The 20,766-nt window shown below is 41.3% G+C and overlaps 1 protein-coding gene across 1 annotated transcript in view; it reads right to left on the reverse strand.

Moving 5' to 3' along the window:
- The window catches only part of LOC109910405 (rho-related BTB domain-containing protein 2), a 95,277-nt gene extending 74,674 nt beyond the window's left edge, over nucleotides 1-20,603 (reverse strand). Inside the window, exons 1-2 of the mRNA XM_048618588.1 lie at nucleotides 20,481-20,603; nucleotides 3,600-3,801 (exon numbers count right to left, since the gene is read on the reverse strand). Coding sequence (XP_048474545.1) covers nucleotides 3,600-3,791 — 192 coding nt within the window. The 5' untranslated portion in view covers nucleotides 3,792-3,801; nucleotides 20,481-20,603. The remainder of the gene's footprint in view (nucleotides 1-3,599; nucleotides 3,802-20,480) is intronic.
- Between the last annotated feature and the right edge of the window lie 163 nt (nucleotides 20,604-20,766).

The raw sequence follows: 20,766 nt of genomic DNA on the forward strand, positions 1-20,766 counted from the left end.
TCTAAACTTCGCCACTTCACAGTCTATTGGCCCATCTGATCAAGGTGCCGATGTACTCTGAGATAGTCTTCTTCACTGTCCACTACACCTCCAATTTTGGTGTCATTTACAAACTTACTAACAATACCTCCTATATTCACATCCAAATCATTTATATAAATCATGAACAATTCGACCCAGTACTGATCCTTGTGGTACTCAACATGTCACAGGCCTCCTCCTAGCTTCTAGCCAATTCTGTATACAATTGGCTAGCGCCCGGTGGATCCCATGTGACCTCACCTGACCAACCGTCTACCATACGGAACCTTATCGAACGCTTTGCTCAAGTCCACAGAGTCAATGTCTTCTGCTCTGTCTTCATCAATCTTCTTTGATACTTCTTCAAAAAACTCAGTCAAGTTACTAAGACATGATTGCCCATTACATCTAAAGCCATGCTGATTATCTCTGATCAGTCTTTGCCTTTCCAAATGCATGTAAAATCCTGCCCCTGAGAATCCCCTCCAACAAGTTACCCACCACTGACCAAAGCCACACCGGTCTATAGCTCTATGGCTTTTCCTTATAGCCTTCCTTAATTAATGGCAGAACATTAACTAACTTTCAGTCTCCCGGAACCTCCCCCATGGTGATCAATGATCCAAATACCTCAGCCAGGGACCTAGCAATCTCTTCACTAACTTCCCACAAAATTCTGGGAAGCACCTGATTAGGTCCTGTGGAATTATCTATCTTGTTGCGTTCTAAGGCCTCCAGCACTGCCTCTTCAGTAATATGAGCTCTTTTCAAAACATCGCTATTTATTTCTGCAAGTTCCCTCGCTTCCATGTCCTTCTCGACAGTAAACACTGATGCAAAGTATTTCTTTAGTATCTCAACCACGTCCTGCAGGTCCACACATCGACAACCATGTTGATCTTAAAAGGAGCCCTATTCTCTCCCTAGTTACTCTTTTGGCCTTCATGTATTTGTAGGATCTCTTTCGATTCTCCTTAACCCTATTTGCCAAAGCTATCTCATGTCCCCTTTTTGCTTTCCTAGTTTCCTTCTTAAATGTACTCCTTCTGTCCTTATACTCTTCCAGGGATTCACTGGAATACAGCTGTCTATACCCGGTATAAGCTTCCTTCTTTTTCTTGACCAGAGCCTCAATATTTTTCATCATTCAGCATTCCCTACACCTACCAGACTTGGCCTTCACAACATGAATTTATATAGCATCTTTAAAGTAATAGGTCATCCTGAATGCTTCACAGAGTATTATGAAACCAAATGTAACACTGAGTCACGAAGCAAATATTAGATCAGACAGCCAAAAGCTGAGTTAAACACACAATGTTTAATGTGTGTCCTAAAACAGGAAAGCGAGGGAGAAAGGTAAAGGAGGACATTAAGAAAATTGCAGAGCTCAGGGATAAAGCAACTGAATCATAGCTGCCTTTCTGTAAAGACCCAAATTTCATGTAATGAGAACCACTTGGTCCTACGTAACTGACATACATTGAAAGCCAGACTAACCCTAGGGGTAAGTAGAAACTAACTTATACAAAAATACAAAGTGCTGGAGAAACTCAGCTGGTCAGGCAGCATCTGTGGACAGGAACAGAGTTAATGTTTCTGACACCTTTCTGACAAAGGGTTACTGGACTCGAAATGTTATATCTGTTTCTCTATCTAAATATGCTGTCAGACCCCCTGCTGAGTTTCTCCCGCACTTTGTTTTTGTTTCAGATTTAGAGCATCTGCAGTTTTGTTTTTTTATTTCATGGAAACAACACAACGCACATTCAAAAGACAAATGAAATGGCAAAGTGCTCAAAGTGACAGCACAAATCCCAGTTCTTATGACAGTGCATACATATAAACACACACAGTGGGAGCCCAAGGGGGCCATTTGGCCCCCAATGCTCGTCTGCCATTCAATAAATCAATGGCTGATCAGACTGTGGCCTCAATTTCTCTTTCCTGCCTACCTCAATGCCCTTTGACTTGCTCATTAGTCAAGAGTCCATATGCGTCTGCCTGAAGAATATTCATTCACCATGCCTTCACTGCTCTCCAGGCAAGATAATTCTGTAGATTATTGCCCCTCAGAGAGCAAAAAAATTCTCTTGACCTCTGACTTTAAAATACTTCACAGATGTTAAACTGTGTCCCTGATTTTGAGTCTTTCCCACAGCATCCAGCCAGTCAAGTTCCCTCATCTTATTTTGACTCTAAATTCATTTAAATGCACATAGAACATAGAACAGTACAGCACAGTACAGGCCCTTCGGCCCATGATGTTGTGACAAACTTTTACCCTAAACTTAAGGTCTATCTAACCTCCACCCCTACCTTATACTATCATCCATATGCCTATCTAATAGCCGCTTAAATGCCCCTAATGAGGCCGACTCCACTACCCTCTCCAGCAATGTATTCCATGCCCCTCCCACTCTCTGAGTAAAGAACCTACCTCTGACGTCTCCCCTATATCTACCTCCACTCACTTTAAAACTATGCCCCCTCGTATTAGCTACCTCCACCCTAGGAAAAAGTTTCTGGCTGTCCATCTCCTGGGCTCTTGTGATTCAGTGGTTATGTCCCTACCTCAAAGCCAGGAGGTATATGTTCAAGTCCCAACTGCTCAAAAGGTGTGGTGTAACTGACTGGTTTAAAAAATATAAATTCCCTGTCTTTATTTCCTGCGTATTGCTAGATGATTTTGCTCATGATTCGTTTAAATTAAGAAAACTAAGTATAGACAGGTGGACAGTTCAGATTAGATGGTCATTTAAGGACACATTAGGAAACAAGAATGGAATGGAATCAGGGGATGTGCACTTGTAATGTTTCACTTTGTGAATAAGTCTATTACAAATAAAGATTAGCTTCACACTGCTCTTTCAACTGGCTATCTGGAGTAAATAATGCATCTATATTTAACATCTCATGCCCTTAATATTAGCAATCATAGAATGATACAGGATGAAGGTTCTTCAGTCCATCATGCCTGTGTAGTAAAATATATTGCCTATTTTTATGAGGTACAGAAAATGCTGGTAGACATCAAGTTAGGCAGCATCTGCAGGGAAGTGTTTCCCATCATTAACTTTGTGCCAGAAGTATAAAACTTTACAGCTCTACCAGGCTTTTAGCAAGTAAAGATGCAGGAAAAGTGATAAAGGAAGGAAAGATCAAAAGACTATTGATAGGGTGAAAGGCAAGAATGATTAAAAAGGGATGAGCGTGTAAGGGCAAGAACAAAAGAGGTTGGAAAATGTACTGGGCATGCAAAGATAACAGAAAAGGGGAAGGGGAAATGGAAAAAGGGCTAAATGAGCTGTAAATGGCAAAACAGTGTTATTGACAACATCTGCTTTCCACAGGAGCAGGAATTGTTGAACACAGCATTAATTTCAGATGTCATAAAGTGCTGGAATGAAAGATATGGTATTGTTCTCTGAGCATCCATTAATAGTTAACATTCTTCTGCACAAGATCCTGCTTTTGCAATATTTGGGCTCTCACCACCAACTTCAAAGTAAAAAAGGTTTCACAAATGATCTGAAATGGGTTGCACTGCACCACAATGAAGTGCATGTTCTACTTACCTCTTGGCACACACGGTACTGGTCAATGGCCCAGACTGTTGGTACATGAGTGGCCAATAGTTGGTATTGTGTCAGAGTGGCATTACATGCTCTTGCACAGATAAGCCTGGTCTTCCCTACTGCGTTGTCGCCCACGACCACACACTTGATGGTTTCTACGTTTGGTCTTTCGTAGTCCATGTTTGTATCCATCAACCATGGGCTAGACATGATAAACAAAATGATCATATTAAAAAAAAATACACAAACTGAAAAAGCCAAAATTATTTTTTCTTTCTTCCCACCAGAGTTTGCAGCCGAAAATGCCATTCAGCACATGGTGTTGCGCCAGATCTTTGCTGGGACAGTGCAAAAATTTAACCCATTGCTCTGCACTCTCCTTCTTGAGCTGTACACATAATTTTGCAACAATCTGAGACACAATTGCTGCTCCGATAATGCGAAGGAATCATGAGGTTTTCTGCATGAAAACCGTGAATGGCCTCTAAAATAATTCACTGGTTTGAGATGACCTGAAGTTATGAAGGGTGCAACGTCATCTGTATTTGCAAGAATGTCTTTTTAGAACAAATTTAATATCAGAAACAGAGCTGAATTAAATTAGCTTTCAAAAATCTTATACAGCTCAGTCACCCACTTGACAACAGATGAAATTTTGTTCGTTTGGTCACTAAACTTAGCTGTGATTAAAAGCACATTGCATCCTGGTAATGTTGCAGCGACCTCACGAAAGAGGCAATACCTTCTGAAGAATATCAGCACCTATAGCAAACACATTGACAGAATGCTCAAACAGCAAAGAAAATTTCTTCTTATGCAAAGAAAATTTAATGTCTTATATAGAAACCAAACAAACTGCGTGGACTGTATGTAACTCGGGAAAGCTAAGTGTTTATACTGACACCTGAAACTGCAATGTAATCTTACATGGCAGCTGGTATTTATAAATAGCACAAGTATTTATCATGTGTTTATTGAGCATACAATTCCTTCCAGTATCATGTATGTTTAAGAGAATATTTCTCTTAATCTGATGTTGCTATCAGATTTCTCTTTCTTCTGACTAAAGATACGGCTGCAATTTTCCATTGATTTAAATGACTGGATGAAAGGTTGTTGGCAGACAATTGCATAGGTGTGGTGACCTCGCTTTGGATATGGTGCACTGGCCAGGGCGTTTAATCACTCAAAAATGAGTCTTGATTACATTGACAGACTGCCTGAAAAGCCCAGTCATGTTTGCAAGCACACTTCCAACAGATGGATCAAGATCAGGAGCAGAAGAAGCCGAAATGGTTTCCCCCTACTCCTGGACAAGGCACATCTTGGAAGGTTCTCCAGCTTGTGCTGCCAATCCATCAGCTGACTCAACATTGGGCAGCGATGGAATTTGGGATCTCTCCAGCTTTCTGTGACACAGCTGATCCTTAGATAAACAGACTGCCTTGCCTGTTGGATCAACATATTGACAATTATATATAAACCCAAAGATATTGAAGATAGAGCTGGACTTATGATTGGCACATACATCATTGATCTTAAGGTGGCATGGTGGCTCAGCAGTTAGCACTGCTACCTCACAGCGCCAGGGACCTAGGTACAATCCCAGACTCGGGGACTATGTGCTGTTTGCACGTTCTCTCTGTTGGTTTCCTCCAGGTGCTCTAGTTTCCTCCTACAGTCCAAAGATGTGGAGGTTAGTTGGATTGGCTATGAAGATTAGCCAGAGCATTACAGGGATAGGGTAAGGGGGTGAGTGCGGGTGGGATGCTGTGTGGAGGGTTCATGTGGACTTGTTGGGCTGAATGGTCTGCTTCCACACTGTTGGGATTCTATGAAATAACCTTCTTGCTTCCATGGAAACAGCTTGAGCTGTGGTCCAGTGCTAGCACTCTTGCAACTGCCCCCTCTGCAATGGGAAGGACGTGCACCTTTGGGGTTTCGATAGAAAGGATCAAAAAGCTTCGAGGTGGAGAAAATGTACTGTGATTCCCTTTTAACAGATGTTTGAAACACAATCATTAGTTCTTTATCAGCCATCTCATTTCATGTTACTGTGTGCAAGGCAAAATGCTGAAGTAAAAATTGGGCTGCAGTTTATTTATAGACTCTGAGGACTGCTGAAACTGAAGTGCTCTTGAACTTTTTCTACACGTCACACACATCAGATCTAATTTCAAGTGCATTCTAGTTATTGACTAGATATTCAACCTGTTTGGCAGTGTTATAAATGCACCTTCATTGACCATCCAGTCCTGGACCAGGACTTCAACCCAGAATTTCTAGTTCAGAGAAAGGGATGTCAACAATGCGGCCTGTCAGAAGCACAATAAGATAGGAACGGGAGAAGGTCATTACACCCCTTTGACCTGTTCTTTCAATTGCTGAGAGCAGACCCGAGTGGTGAATAAATCTGGACACCAACGTTTGCCCATATCCCTTAATATCTTTGGATATCAAAAATCCACAAACCTGAAATTTAAAAGAGAGAGCTGATCTAGCATTAATTCCCATTGGTGGAAGTGAGTTCCAAAATTCTCCAAACATTTGTGAGGAGATGTGTTTCCTAATTGCACTCCGAAAAGATTTGGCTATAATTTTTAAGGTATGCCTTCTAGCCTAAGATGTGTCGACCAGCAGAAATGGTTTCTCTCCATCTAACCACTTTGCTTCCTTTAAAGATTTGAAAATTTAGTTCATATAGAATCACAGGAGTCTATTCAGCTGATTGGGTCTGCGTCATCTCTTCACATGAGCATCATTCCCGATTGTCAATTTTGTACTTTTCCCCAGTCCTTTGCATATTGTTCCTATTGCAATATTAATCCCATGTCCCACTTGAATGCCTCAATTGAACCTGCCTCCACCACATTTTCAGGCAGCACATTCCAGAATAACTGACTGTGTGAAAAAGTTCTTTTTTGCATCACATCTGCTCCTTTTGCAAATCGTTTAAATTTATGCCCTTTTGTTCATAATCCTTTTACAATTTCTCCTTATTTACCCTATCAAGCCTCCTCATTATTTTGAAAATCTCGATGAAATCTCCTCTCACAGTCCTGACTTGTCCTGTGTAGATGGTGGAGAGGTTTTGGGGAGTGAGGGAGTGAGTTACTCTTACTGGCTCTTGTAGCCACCGTATTTAAACGGCTAGTCCACTTCACTTTCTGGTCAATGGTGACTCCCAGGATGTTGATCTTGGGGGATTCAGTGATAGTAATGCCACTGAATATCAAAAGGGTGATGGCTAGATTTTCTCTTGTTGGAGATGGTCATTGCATGACATTTGTGCCACAAACACTACTTGCCACATGTCAGCCAAAACATAGATTTTGTCGTGGCCTTGCTCTCTTTGCACATGGACTGCTTCAGTATCTGAGGAGTCGCAAATGGTGCTGAACACTGTGCAATCACTGGGGAACATCCCCACTTCTGACCTTATGATGGAGGGAAGGGCATTAATGAAGCAGCAGAAGATGGTTGGGTCTAGGACATGATCCTGAGGAACTCCTGTAGAGATGTCCTGAAGCTGAGATGATTGACCTCCCATCTTTCTATGTGTCAGGTATGACTCCAACTAGCAGAGACTGATGTCTTTGATTCCAGTTTTGCTAGAGTTTCTTGATGCCACACTCAGTCTAACGCAACCATGATTTTAAGGGCAGTGACTCTTATCTCACCTTGTGAAGTCAGCACTTTTGTCTATTTTTGATGTAAAGATGTAATGAGGTCAGGAACAGGTGGAACCCAAATGGACTGTCAGTGGGCAAGTTAGTTCTGGTTAGGTACTGCCTGTTAGCACTGTTCATTACCCCTTCCATCAGTTTACTGATGATGTAGGGTAGACTGATGGGGTGGTAATTGGTTTGGTTAGATTTGTCCTAATTTTTGTGCACAGGACATATCTGGGCAATTTTCCACTTTGTCAGGGAAATGCCAGTGTTGTGACCATATTGGAACAGCTTGGCTAGGGAGTGGCAAGCTCTGGAGCACAAGTCTTCAGTACTATCACTGGAATGTTGTCAGGGGCCCCAGCCTTTGCAGCATCCAGTGCCTCCAACCATTTCTTGATATCACGTGGAGTCAGTCAATTTGGTTGAAGACTGGTATCTGTAATGCTGGGAACCAGTGGAGGCCAAGATGGATCATCCATTTGGCACTTCTGGCTGAAGATTTTTGCAAATGCTTCATCCTTATCTTTTGAACTGTTGTGTTGGGCTCTTCCATCATTGAGGATGGGGATATTTGTGCAGCCTACTCCTCCAGTGAGTTGTTTAATTATCCACCACCATTAATGACTGGATGTGGCAGGACTGCAGAGCTTAGATCTGATCTGTTGGTTGTGGAATTGATTTGTTCTGCCTATCACTTGCTGCTTATGCTGTTTGGCATGCAAGCTGTCCTGTTTGGTAGCTTCACCAGGCTAACACCTCATTTTTAGCTATGTCTGGTGCTGCTCCTGGCATGCCCTCCTGCGCCCCTCCTTAACCAAGGTTGACTCCCTGGCTTGACGGTAATGGTTCAGTGCGGAATATGCTGGGCCATGAGGCTGCAGATTATACTGGAGTACAAATTCTGCTGCTGTTGGTGGCCCACAGCACCTCATGGATGCCCAGTAGTGAGTTGCTAGATCTGCCTCTGGTACCTTAGAAACGGAAGGAGTCTATGTTTAAGTAGGTGCAAGGAGCACTGATCAAGCAGATTGCTTTTTCTTGGATGGTGACAAGCTTCGTCAATATAGTTTGAGATGCATTCATTCATGCAAGTTGGGCGTAATCCTTCACACTCTTGACATAAGCCTGGCAGATGGCCTGGAGATTTGGGGATCAGTAAACTGCAGCGCTCCTGGTAAAAGTAGGTTCTTCTGTTGATATAAATGTACCAGTCATACACAAGGATTGGTGAAACAATTGTGCCCAGTGTAACTGATGAAACAAACATTTGTAAATGCTTTGTTGCAAGTTCAGAAGTACTGATTAATCCCTGGAATGAGTGGGTTCTGTTCTAGGAATAGGTTGGACAGACTGGGCTTGTTTCCATTCGAGTTTAGAAGAGTGAGGGGTGACTTGATTAAAGTGTGTAAAGTCCTGAATGGACAAGGTGGACATGGATATCTGGGCACATTGCAGCATGGTATGGCAACTGCTCTTCCCAAGATTGCAAGAAATGACAGAGTCCTGAACATGGCCCAGTCCATCACACAAGCCAGCCTTCCATTCACTGATTCCATCTATCTTTCCCACTGCCTCGGGAAAGCAACCACATTATCAAGAAACACTCCCACTCCAGTTATTCTCTCTTCCACCCTCTTCTATATGGGAGACATAAAAGTTTAAATGCATGTACGGACAGATTCAAGAACAGCTTCTTCTCTACTGCTATCAGACTTTTCAATAGACCTCTCAAGTGTTAATGTTGATATCTTTCACTCTGCACCTTTTCTGCGGCTGTAACACTGTGTTCTGCACTCGTTCTGCTACCCTGATGCACTTTATATGGTATGATCCGCCTGTACAGAATGCAAAACAACACCTTTCACTGTATTTCATTACATGTGACAATAAATCAAATCAAATTCAAAGATCTTGTGAGTGAGTCCAGAACAAGAGGGGTCACTGTTTTTCATTTATGGGCTGCTCTTGGCGGTTTGTGTAACTTTGGAACTCTGAGCCAATGTTGAGGCCATTGATATTTCATCAGAATGGATTTCTGTTTTTAGACGATTTTTAAAAGCTCACTGCTTTTAGCCAATTGAAGGAAACTGTGGTTTCTATTCTGGAACACCATGAGTACTCGTGTGGAATAATTTAATTGCTACTGGACAAAAACTGGCAAAGTGTCAAAAGGTAGAACATAAGGTGGACAATTACAGTCCAAGATTGTATGTTGCTCTTGTTGGTTTGGGGTTCTTGCTTATCAATATTTGGTGCCACAGTAAGCCATTTGAAACAGGTCACCATTGAGAGACGATTCTCTTGTTTATTCTTTCTTGGAAATCTGCCAAGGCCCAAGGTTCACTGCAATGTTGTTGATTCGGGGCCACTTTAGAAGTTTAGAAGAAAAAGATCGTTTTATTTTCAAAGAGTAGAAGGCAGTCAGATTCAACCATGTTTGCAGTACTAGTTCAGTGGACTTGTGCTCCAGAACCTCTTCATGACCCTAGTCAAGAACAACTGCAACAATGGCATCCATCTAACTATTTGTTAGTATTATTCAGATCTATCCAATCCACAGAAAGCAGCACAATTCCAATCTGGCCAATTACCTCCCCATTAGTCTACACTGATCAACAGGAAAGTGATGGAAGGTGTCATCAACAGTGATATCAAACAGCACGTGCTTTGCAATAATCTGCTCAGTGATGGTCACTCAACTCCTGACCTCATTATCACCTTAGGTTAAACAAAGACCAAAGAGCTAAACTGCAGAGGTGAGGTGAGAGTGACTGCTCTTAACATCAAGCTCGCATTTGATAGACTATGGATTCAAGGAGCCCTGTCAAAACTAGAATCAATGGTAATCAGGGGAAAATCTCTGCTGGTTGGAGTCATACCTGGCTTACAGGGAGATGGTTGTGCTTATTGCAGGTCAGTCATCTCAGCTCCAAGACATTTCTGCATGAATTCCTCAGGGTACTGTCCTTGACTCAACCATCTTCAGCTGTTTCATTAATGACCTTCTCTCCGTAAGGTCAGAAGTGGGTACGTTCAATAATGATTGAACAATGTTCAGCACCATTTGAGACTCCTCAGATACTGAAGCAATCCATGTTCAAATACAACAAGATCTGGACAAAATCCAGGCTTGGGCTAACAAGTGGCAAGTAATATTCGTGCCACACAAATGCCAGGCTATGACCATCATGAATAAGAGACAATCTGACCACTATCCCTTGGCATTCAACTGTGTGACCATCACTGAATCCCCCATTATCAACGTTCTGGGGGTTATCATTGACCAGAAACTCAAATGGACTAGCCATATAAATACTGTGATAGCAAGAGCAGGTCAGAGGCTAGGAATCCTGCAGCGGGTAACTTACCTCCCGACTCCCCAAGCCCACCATCTGCAAGGCACAAGTCAAGAGTGTGATGGAATATTCCCTACTTGCTCCAACATACTCACCTTCTCCACGGCGAATAGGGATGGGCATCATGCTAGTTCAGCCAGTGATTTTTTTATAAACTGGATTAGTTTGGATTTAGAGTCACCTTTGGCCAGGCACCGTAAGAGTGGCCAATGACATTCCCAGATGTCAACTACTTGACTTTTTTGTTGTCATTGTCAGCAGAGGAGCTGAAACCACATTTTCTGAATTCTTTCTGCATTATTTATTTAATAGCAAAACCAAATGAATGTAATCATATCTGTCACTGTAATCATCAAAAGGAAAACTACTCTTGAAAAGAATTAAATGGTAAGCAAGATCTTGGACCATCTGTACACCAATGACTTTGAAACAAAACATCACATCATGGTTATAAATCCAATGCAACTATGTGTAAGCCAATCGAATCTGGCTAATACAAACAAAGGTGACTGAATTTGTTACCACCCGCATTTGGAACCACCTGCCGATTTGAAAATGCATCAACTCGCCTTCTTAAACACTGAGAGACACAGGCACCAATACCATCAGCTGTTCACATTTACAAATTATAACTATCCTGAGAATTCACTTCATCTCATTTCTTCACACTCTCACCCCATTTGAATCTTTCTCCTCCTCTTTTAATAGCAACAATTCTACACTCACCTGATGACGTGTGAAACTTCACCCAAATGGTAGTTCAAATGCTATTTTTTTCGGTCACTAATCATTTCCTCAAAGGACATTCTCATTTGCCAGCAGCTACCCTCTGGATAGCAATCATTGTTAGAAGCTGGCTTTATTTTTTCTTTCTCCCATTCAGGAGGGTAGAACTCAACATTTGCTTTTATTGCAAATGGTGTGACAACTGGGTGTACATCTGAGATTCTGGAAACCTATTTTTTGAATCACCCTGATCAGAGATGTTATTGTGCACCTCAGGAGCTGGTGGGACTTGAACCCGGATCTCCCAGTCTGCGGCAGCGTCACTCCCACTGCGCCTCAAGAGGGCCACTTTTACATCACTGAATGTTCAAGTTGGGTAAGAGCAGCTGATAGCAATGACAAAAGATCAGGAGACGTATCAAAAACCAATTCATGGTCTTGTGCATTGGTTGAATCATGATCGAAAGGATCACCTGTTAAAGCTCCCAGTCAATATTCACTTATAAATTCGCTGACTATGAAGCAGAATGTATCATTGGTGCTGAAGTGATACTACCTGCATGGCAGGGCCATGCAAAGTCAAAATCCACTCTCTTCAGGATGCTCTTCCTCAATTTTTATTTTGCTGAACAGATCGATTCATTCCCGAGCCTGACTCATGTCTAAATTTTAAGTCTTTGTCTCAAACCTTCGCTGGCCTTTGCCTCCAACATTCTTACACAAAAAAAGTTCAATGGAAGATCAGGGTGCAGAACATCAAATTTTGATTAAATGCGTGACAGCCTGACAAATAGTGTAATAATGTCAGCCTGTAACCTATGTTACCACTTGTCAAATCGCAGCTCATGGTTCCACTGTTATCATCTGCTGCCCCTCCACATGAATGTTTGTTCACTTCTTGGCTAATTACCACCCTTTTCTGATTTGTCATTACCACACACACTACGACTAGGTCACCTCAGAGTACAACAGGATCTGGGCCAAATGGGCCGGTGGTCCAAGGAGTGACAGATGGAGTTTAATTTCCATGTGTATGCTGCTGCATTTTGGAAAGGCAAACCAGGGCAGGACTGATCCACTTAATGGTAAGGTCCTGGGGAGTGTTGCTGAACAGAGACCTTGGAGTGCAGGTTCATAGTTTCTTGAAAGTAGAGTCACACTTAGATAGGATAGTGTAGAAAGTGTTTGGTATGTTGCCTTTATTGGTCAGTGCTTTGAGTATAGGACTTGGAAAGTCATGTTGAGGCTGTACATGTTAGGCCACTCTTGGAATACTACATTCAATTCTGGTCTCCTTGCTACAGGAAGAATGTGAAATTTGAAAGGGTTGAGAAAAGATTTGTAAAGATGTTGCCAGGGTTGGAAGGGTTGGAGCAAAAGGGAGAGGCTGAATAGGCTAGGGCTATTTTCCCTGGAGCATCAGAAGGTGAGGAGTGACCTAAAAGAGACTTATAAAATAATGAGGGGCACGGACAGGGTAAATAGGCAATGTCTTTTCCTGGGGTAAGAGAGTCCAAAACTAGAGGACATAGGTTTAAGGTGAGAGGGGAAAGATTTACAACAGACCTAAGGGGCAACTTTTTCATGCAGAGGGTGGTGCGTGTACACAATGAGCTGCCAGAGGAAATGGTGAAGGCTGGTACAATTACAACATCTAACAGTCATCTAGATGGGAATATGAGCAGGAAGGGTGAGAGGGATATTGGCCAAATGCTGACAAATGGGTCGAGATCAGTGTCACACATCTGGTCGGCATGGTCAAGTTGGACTGAAGGGTCTGTTTCCATGCTGCACAGCTTGAGGACTCTATGACTGCCTTCTACCCTGCCACACATCATCCCTTTTGCTCTTCCTTCCCCTGTCCTTATCTGTGGATTTGCTTAAGAACTATTACACTCTTACCACTATCCACTTCCGATGAAAGATCACCAAACTGAAACTCTTCACACTGTTTCTCTCGACACAGTTGCTGCATGACCTGCTGAGTGTTTGTGCATTTTTCATCTATTCCTTGAGGCTGCTCTGTCTTATGAATGAAACAGTTGTGTGATGTGTGGGTGCAGTGAAACATCAATAATATCAAGATGTAGAATGAGATGAACTAAGTGGGAGGAGCCTCATGAGGATCACAAACATCAGTACAGATCTATTGCTCAAATGGCCAGTTTCTGTGCTGCAAATACGACCACATGAACAGGAGCAGGAGTGTCTTTTTAAGGCAGACATAAATAAATTCTTGTTTGACAGAGAAATCAATGCCAGATGAGAATGTGGAATTCAAAACACAGACAGCAGGCTTAAGAGACCAAATAGTCTACATCCATTCCTATTTCATATGCTCATATTAGACAATGAAGATGCACAGTTAGGCAGAGAGATTTTTTAAAATTCATCCAGAACCAATAAGCAATGCAAGTTGAGCATGTACTCTGAATGTGAAAATCTGTTTCATATTTTAGAAGATCAATCTAATCTGCAACACATCACACTGATTTCTGTTCACTCCACCAACATTTCTCATGTATATCCTTTTCATTCCAAAAGGACAAGAATAAATTGCCCTTGTAGCAACAGACCATGTAAAAGTTTACTGCAAAGTCTGTTTTTAAAAAAATAACTATTCTAATTTCACGATAAAAAGCAATGCTTTACTCAGTGAAATGACACTGGAGGCAGAATTCAGAAGAGTTGTAGGAATAGCTTTATACACAACTCTATTGCACTCCTAGATATTCCTCGAACTGACACCTGAGCAAATGAATTGCTTTGCATAATTTGCAGGGATAAAGAAATTCTCACCCAGTCCGGAAGTTATGATTAATTGCCAATGTACCATGGCGAATTGCATTCTGTTGTTACAGTGTATCTAATAGTGCCCCACATGCTGGAAAATGTGGTTTTAATTACAGCCAAGGAGATGACAGGCTTGTGGCTACGGTCTAAGGTGTATATTGTGATATGCAAAGCATTTCAGATCGTGGGATAAGTTGAATTGACCAGAGGATATTTTTCTGAAATTTGTTAGTCACAGACTTTAATGCTTTCTGAGTTGCAAGGACATTGGCAAAGTTTTTTAATCGTCACATTCATACAGATGTACAGCACGGAAGCAGACCCTTCAGTTCAACTCGTCCATGCTGACCAGATATCCTACATTAATCTAATCCCAGTTGCCAGCATTTGGTCCACATCCCTCTAAACCCTTCCTATGCATATACCCAGCCAGGTACCTTTTAAAATGTTATAATTGTACCAGCCTCCACCACTTCCTCTGGCAGCTCATTCCATACATGCATCACCCTCTGTGTGAAAAAGTTCCCTTCAGGTCCCTTTTAAATCTTTCCCTTCTCTGCCCTGTAGTTTTGGACTCCTCTGGGGAGTCTAGGGAAAACCCTGGGAAAAAGACCTTGGCTATTCACCCTATCCATGCCCTTCATCATTTTATAAACCTCTATAAGGTCACCCCTCAGCCTCTGATGCACCAGGGAAAATAGCCCCAGCCTATTCAGCCTCTCTGTTGCCAAGTTGTGTAGAGAATTTTTGGATTGGAATGCAGGACATTAGAATTTGGTGTTAGTAAACTGTTGGTGTTTGTAAAATGTTGGTGTTTGTCAAATGCTTTGGGGAAAGCAGTTTGTGGTCCCTTTAAAAGATGATGCGCTTCTTCTATGCTTAGAGATTCAAAAAGGTTGTCTGTGGGTTTTCAGGTGCACAGAGCACCTGAATTGAAACATTTGTATTGAAAGGCAGTACTGTTATCAGGCAAAGCAGAATTTTTACCAAGACAACAGATTTTTGAATTTAGCCCAATTAATTTAAAGCCCTTAGATACCAAAATCCAATTAAATTTAAATCTGATAGTTTTGACAACATAGGACCAATCCTATAGTAAGAAATTGATATGTCATCAAGGGCATAAAAGATGAGGGCATTTGGAAAATAAGGGGAGAGCCAACTGTCCTCTGCCAAATGAACAACTCTCAGCTCTGAAAGAAAGAATCACTGGCTCGCACAGAATTCTCTCAGTCTTAGAGTGAGTTCCATGTAAATTGAAGGTACCTATGGCAGTGGAAGTTAATGTTCCTAACAAAAGAATTCAACTGAGAAGACGTTCCTGACTGAAGAATTCACCAAGAAGTCATTTCTGAGAGAAGAATTCATCGGAGAAGACACAGAACTTTCTGGAAGATGTAACTTGTCTGTGATTTTGAAAAACTAAATTCTACTTTTTAAAAAAAATTATTTTATACAAGTGGGACTTGTATTTATTGGAACAGCATACCATCAGAATCTTGTTTTATTTGGGAATAGTTCGTAGTTAGAAGGGTTTTATTTGGCTTGTTAATGTTTAGTTAGTTTGTTCACTGTTGGGAGCTTGACAAATAAATTGTTACTTGTTAATTGCAAAGTGTGTGTCAGAGGTTTATTTTTATTTAACCACTCCCTTATAATAGATTGGGCTCTTTCAACAGATTATCGCGTGAGGCGTGCCTCTCTGGGTGTTTCCGTTTTCATTATCAGAGGGGGCTCGACCTCAGCTTTATAATACGCTCCCTACAGCTCAAACCCTCCAACCCCAGCAACATCCTTGTAAATCTTTTCTGAACCCCTTCAATGTTCACAACATCTTTACTAAGTGTAGTGGATTATTGAATCTTATTGATTCCACAAACAAATCTGTGAAATTGAAAGAGACAACAACCTGAAATACAGTTTGTTCATAAATACCTCTCCTGTTTGCACCAAACCACAACAAGCTGAAGGGGTTTTTGGGAAGTAGTCATTGCAGCTTCATATCAGTCGATGTATTAGAACTCTGTGGTGTCAGTCAGTAATCCCAATTGTCAGTCTCTAACTTCAGCTCTTGCACACTTTACCCAAACATCTCAAATAGCACGCATCAAGTACCGAACAACTATGGTTTGGTTGCTGAAGTGGCGGCAAGTAGGTTGACTTCAGCTGCATTGAAAATACACTTGACACAACACTATTTCATTTCCATCTCATTAGGCAGCACAACTATTGATTATGTACAATTTCTCAAATTTGAGGTCCAACAGGTAACACTCTACCATCTGAGTCAGATGGTTATGAGTTGAAGTTCCATTCCAGGAGGGGAGCATACAAGTCAAGGATGATAATCTAGTCCAGTACCACACAAATGCTGTATTGTCACAGGGCTTTCCTCAGGATCAGGTGTTGAACTATTTTCCCATCATGTCTCTCAAATGAGCAAAATGAAACAAAAGGCAAAAATTGCTGAAAAAGTATTTTTTATTTTAAAAAATCCCTTGACAATATTCCAATTAAGAATAAGATATTATGCAATTCCCAACTGGTGAGTTCACAACAACTTTCAAGCAACTTTAACACAATAAAACAAGTCAAGGCATTTCAACGTGGCAATATAAAACAAATTAGGACAAAGAGCAACATCTGTTGACAAAGAGCTTGACAACTTGGCATTTCAACAAGTGTCGCAAGGTCTGAAAGGAGAGAAGTTAAGGGAAGAACTTAGGGCTCTGATATTTGAAGGGACAGCTACCTCTGACAGAATTAAATTTGGGAATGTTACAGAGAACAGAGTTGGATGCGCACAATGACCTCAAAGAGTTGTGGGGCTGGAGGAGTTTACAGAGATAGGGAGAAGCATGGTCATGAAGCAATTTGAAAACAAGGATGGGAATTTTCAAATCAAATGTAGCTTGGTCTGGTGTCCCATTGCTGGTCAAGGAGCACAGGAATGATGTGCAAACGGGACGGCGCAAGTTAGGACATGGGCAGCAAGTTAGCCTCAAGTTAAAATGGAATAATTTGGCAGGTCAGTCAGAATTTGGCTTAAAATAATTCGAACAGTCAAAGAACATGGGGGTAATAGCTGACAATGACACTTTAGTCCTCAGGTCAACATCACTGTGCTACCTTGAATGACTGTTAAAGGACAAGAGAAACTTGACTAGCAGTGGCTGAAGCTAGTCAAATTGTAGCATCTCCTTTACAGAAAATAGCCCATTCCTCTAGATACAACAGATCCAAAATGTTTTCTTTCAGATTTGATCCATCACAAGCATTCGACCGTCAAAAACACACACAGAATCGATCAAATACAACTTTTAAATAACTTCAAGTTTATTCAATATTGCCTCCAGGATCAGCATGGAAAATTTTTAAAAATCTAATGGACTAGGGATCAAAGCTGGGACTTTTCTCATCTGCCGGTTATACTCCATTCTGGATTGGGTATTCACTGTATTCAGCTAATAGTTAAAATAACATTGTGCATGCTAGAACTCAAATGAATTTCTCAGTATTATTTCCTTGTTGCAAATATTGTGCACTATGTGGTGGAAATAGACAGGACCATAGCAGCTTGAGCAGCAGAGTTTCTCCTGGTGTCCTGGCCAGTTTTATCCCTCAGCATAAAGAATTAGCTGGTGATGTACTCCATTTCTTTTTTATTGAGGCATCACTGTGCACAAATTGACTGCCAAATTTCCAAGGTGACTATACTTCAAGTGTAAATCACAGCTGTCAAGTGCTTTGGTCATGAAAGGCGCTATTCACATCCAACTTATTTCATTTCCTTAACCTTAAGGTTACTGAGTCAGTCACATTGGTCATTTTCTGTCCATGCATTGCAATAAAGCCTGCCTAACAATAATTTTCACATACAGATAAAATCATGAGGTAGATTACACTGCAGAATGCATGCCTAAGATCCACTTCAGGCAAGGTATCCTGCTACCCTAATGAGCATTTAAGTCCAATCCTATAAAATAGAGTTGCCTCTTAATATCTGGGCAATAAATGATCTCTATCAATGTTGATCAAATTGAGGAATAAATGAAAAGATGGCAAGGTAAAATATGTCTGTAGGTACAGTGGAATAACATGCTCTTCATCTGGTTGCTTCTGGACACTCAACATATTCAAGTACCAAACACACAGATAACCTCACACACAGACATACAACACACAGGACTTGTCTCACATAAGACAGTCAGTGCTTTCAGGCAGTTTGATACTGGGGTTAGCAAACCTATTGCAAGGTTAAAATATCTGCATTGGTTTTATATGAACGTGGGCAAAGGAAAGACCATTCACCCCAACAAAAAAAGAGTCTTTCAACCTGAAACATGACCCAATTCTCTCTCCACTGATGCTGCCAGACCTGCTGAGTTTCTCCAGCACTTGCTGGTTTTATTTCATATCTCCCCCATCCCATTCTATCATTCAATTAGATCAATGCTGGTCTGCATCTTGGCTGTAGTTGCTTCCTTAGGTTACATAACCCCAAAATTTCAATGCCTCAAACGCAAGTCAAATGTTGCCATTTTAAATTTTACTACATGTTTGAATTTGTGTACAAAACCTAACCTGCAAGGATTACTAATTTGGTAAATTTTACAATGGATGTTTTGTGCTCTAGCATGTGAATAATTATGTGTTGAGTCACTTACTAAAACTCTACTGACTAATGTCCAAAATCTACAAACAGTAATAAAGAAACCGAGTTACGTCAACTGTTTTGTTTTGTGTCTGAGTCTTGTGGTTTTTACAATGGAAATATTTACTCACTTAGACATAGCTTTTAAAGGTTAAATCCATGTAAATAAGATATTGAATTGCAAAAACCCTGTGGATATAATAAAGCATGGATTTAAGTTGGTGGGGGGGAGGGGGAGGGGGCAGATGATACTTTGCCCAGGCTAACGCTGCTAGATGAGGGTTTAACTCCATCAGAGCAGCTGGTTGAACGTAAATTAATTTAACAAAATCTGGAACTAAAGTTCATGTCAGAAATTGTGCCACAAAATCAACATAGTATTTTAGAACAGTCAATCTAGTTTTTGAATTTCCTTTGCAGAAGGAAACTTGCCATCTACATCTGGACTAGCCTGCATATGATTCCACACCCAGTCATCTGACTGACTCTCAACTGCCCTCTGAAATGGTCTAACAGTTTATTCAATTGAAGAACAATGAGGAATGGGTAACAGATGCTGGCCAGTGACACACAGATCTCATGGAAGAATAAAACAAAATCATTGTGGCCCTTATCGACCTTGAACACACATCCATTTTTGCATTAAGGTGTGTTTGAATTAATCTATCACGTGGCTAGATATAGAGTTATGAACTCTTCGTTATCAATTCTGTATGCATTTTCTTTTTCTGTAATGGGCAAAGGTCACTGCCTCAGGCCTTTCAGCCAATGTGCACCAAGGGGCTGGAAACTGTAAAATTTCACAGACTGGGGGCCTCACAAGATACATTGTGTATCAAGAGCATCAAAAACATACTGAAGCACCTCTAAGAAGCACTGACAAAAAAAACATTGCACTTTCTGCAATTTCTAGTTTGAATTTGTTTTCCCCGGGCCGTCTATCTGACAAGGAGTGTATTTTGTTCATGTTAGACTCGTGCAGTTGGACAGACTGGAACATGCTGTAAGCGCAGAAGTTGAATTTTCTTGCAAATTCTGTCATGCTCAGGTTGAAATGTTTTGTGATGTATTTTGACAAATTTTATGAATAAAGTATATGGGGGGGCAGAAAAGCTAGATTTTTCCACACGTAGAAAAATAAATCAGAGGTTGAACCTATTTTTAAAAAGCTGCATGTAATCTGCGACTTCTATACATATTACAAAGTGGGGGCCAACCGGAGATGTGCGATTGCAGTAGGAAAACGGTAAGTTAAAGGTTTGAATCAGAGTTATGAATCCCTGCCACATTACCAATGAGTAGTCCAGCCCGAGAAGGCTTTGGCCGGGTGGGGGGCGCAAATACCCTCAAACTTGACATGATCGGCTTCGGCAGGAGACCAGAAGCTTGGTCACATGCAATGCTTGTTGCGGGTCAGGCTTCATTCGAACTGAGTGCTGGACCCAGCCCTCAAGCCGAATGCGAGCAGCTTCTGTGGTCTGCACTCAGAAGAGTCCACATCCCGATTTCTGTTACCACGACAACCAGCTCAATTTAGCTGCTGAGGAGATCGGATAGACTCTTAACAGAGACAGACTGGGGGAGACATTTCCCAAAATAGAAGCGGAAAGATATATGTCTATACACACACACACACTCAGATATATATTAGGAAAAAAGGTAATAAATCATCACGCACCGTGCTGAATGGAAAAATCTTTCTTCAATGAGGAAGTAGGTTCTTCTCGGTTCGCCTCTTTTCAGTGAATCGCAGGCATCTTCGTCATTGTATCCATTTGAATAATGTATCAATTAAAAATAAATAATTCGACATTGTAGCAAACGGAATGACTTCACGCTATGAACTAAGATAGAGAAACGATCGCGCCACAAGCCGAAATCCCTGAAGAAATCATCTTTCCGCAGAAATTACAGCGCCCTGCTCCTGGCTCCTGAATGTGGGAAAGCGAGAGGACGGGGGGGGG

Source organism: Rhincodon typus, chromosome 40 (genome assembly GCF_021869965.1).
Source record: "Rhincodon typus isolate 14 chromosome 40, sRhiTyp1.1, whole genome shotgun sequence".
Classification (NCBI taxonomy): Eukaryota; Metazoa; Chordata; class Chondrichthyes; order Orectolobiformes; family Rhincodontidae; genus Rhincodon; species Rhincodon typus.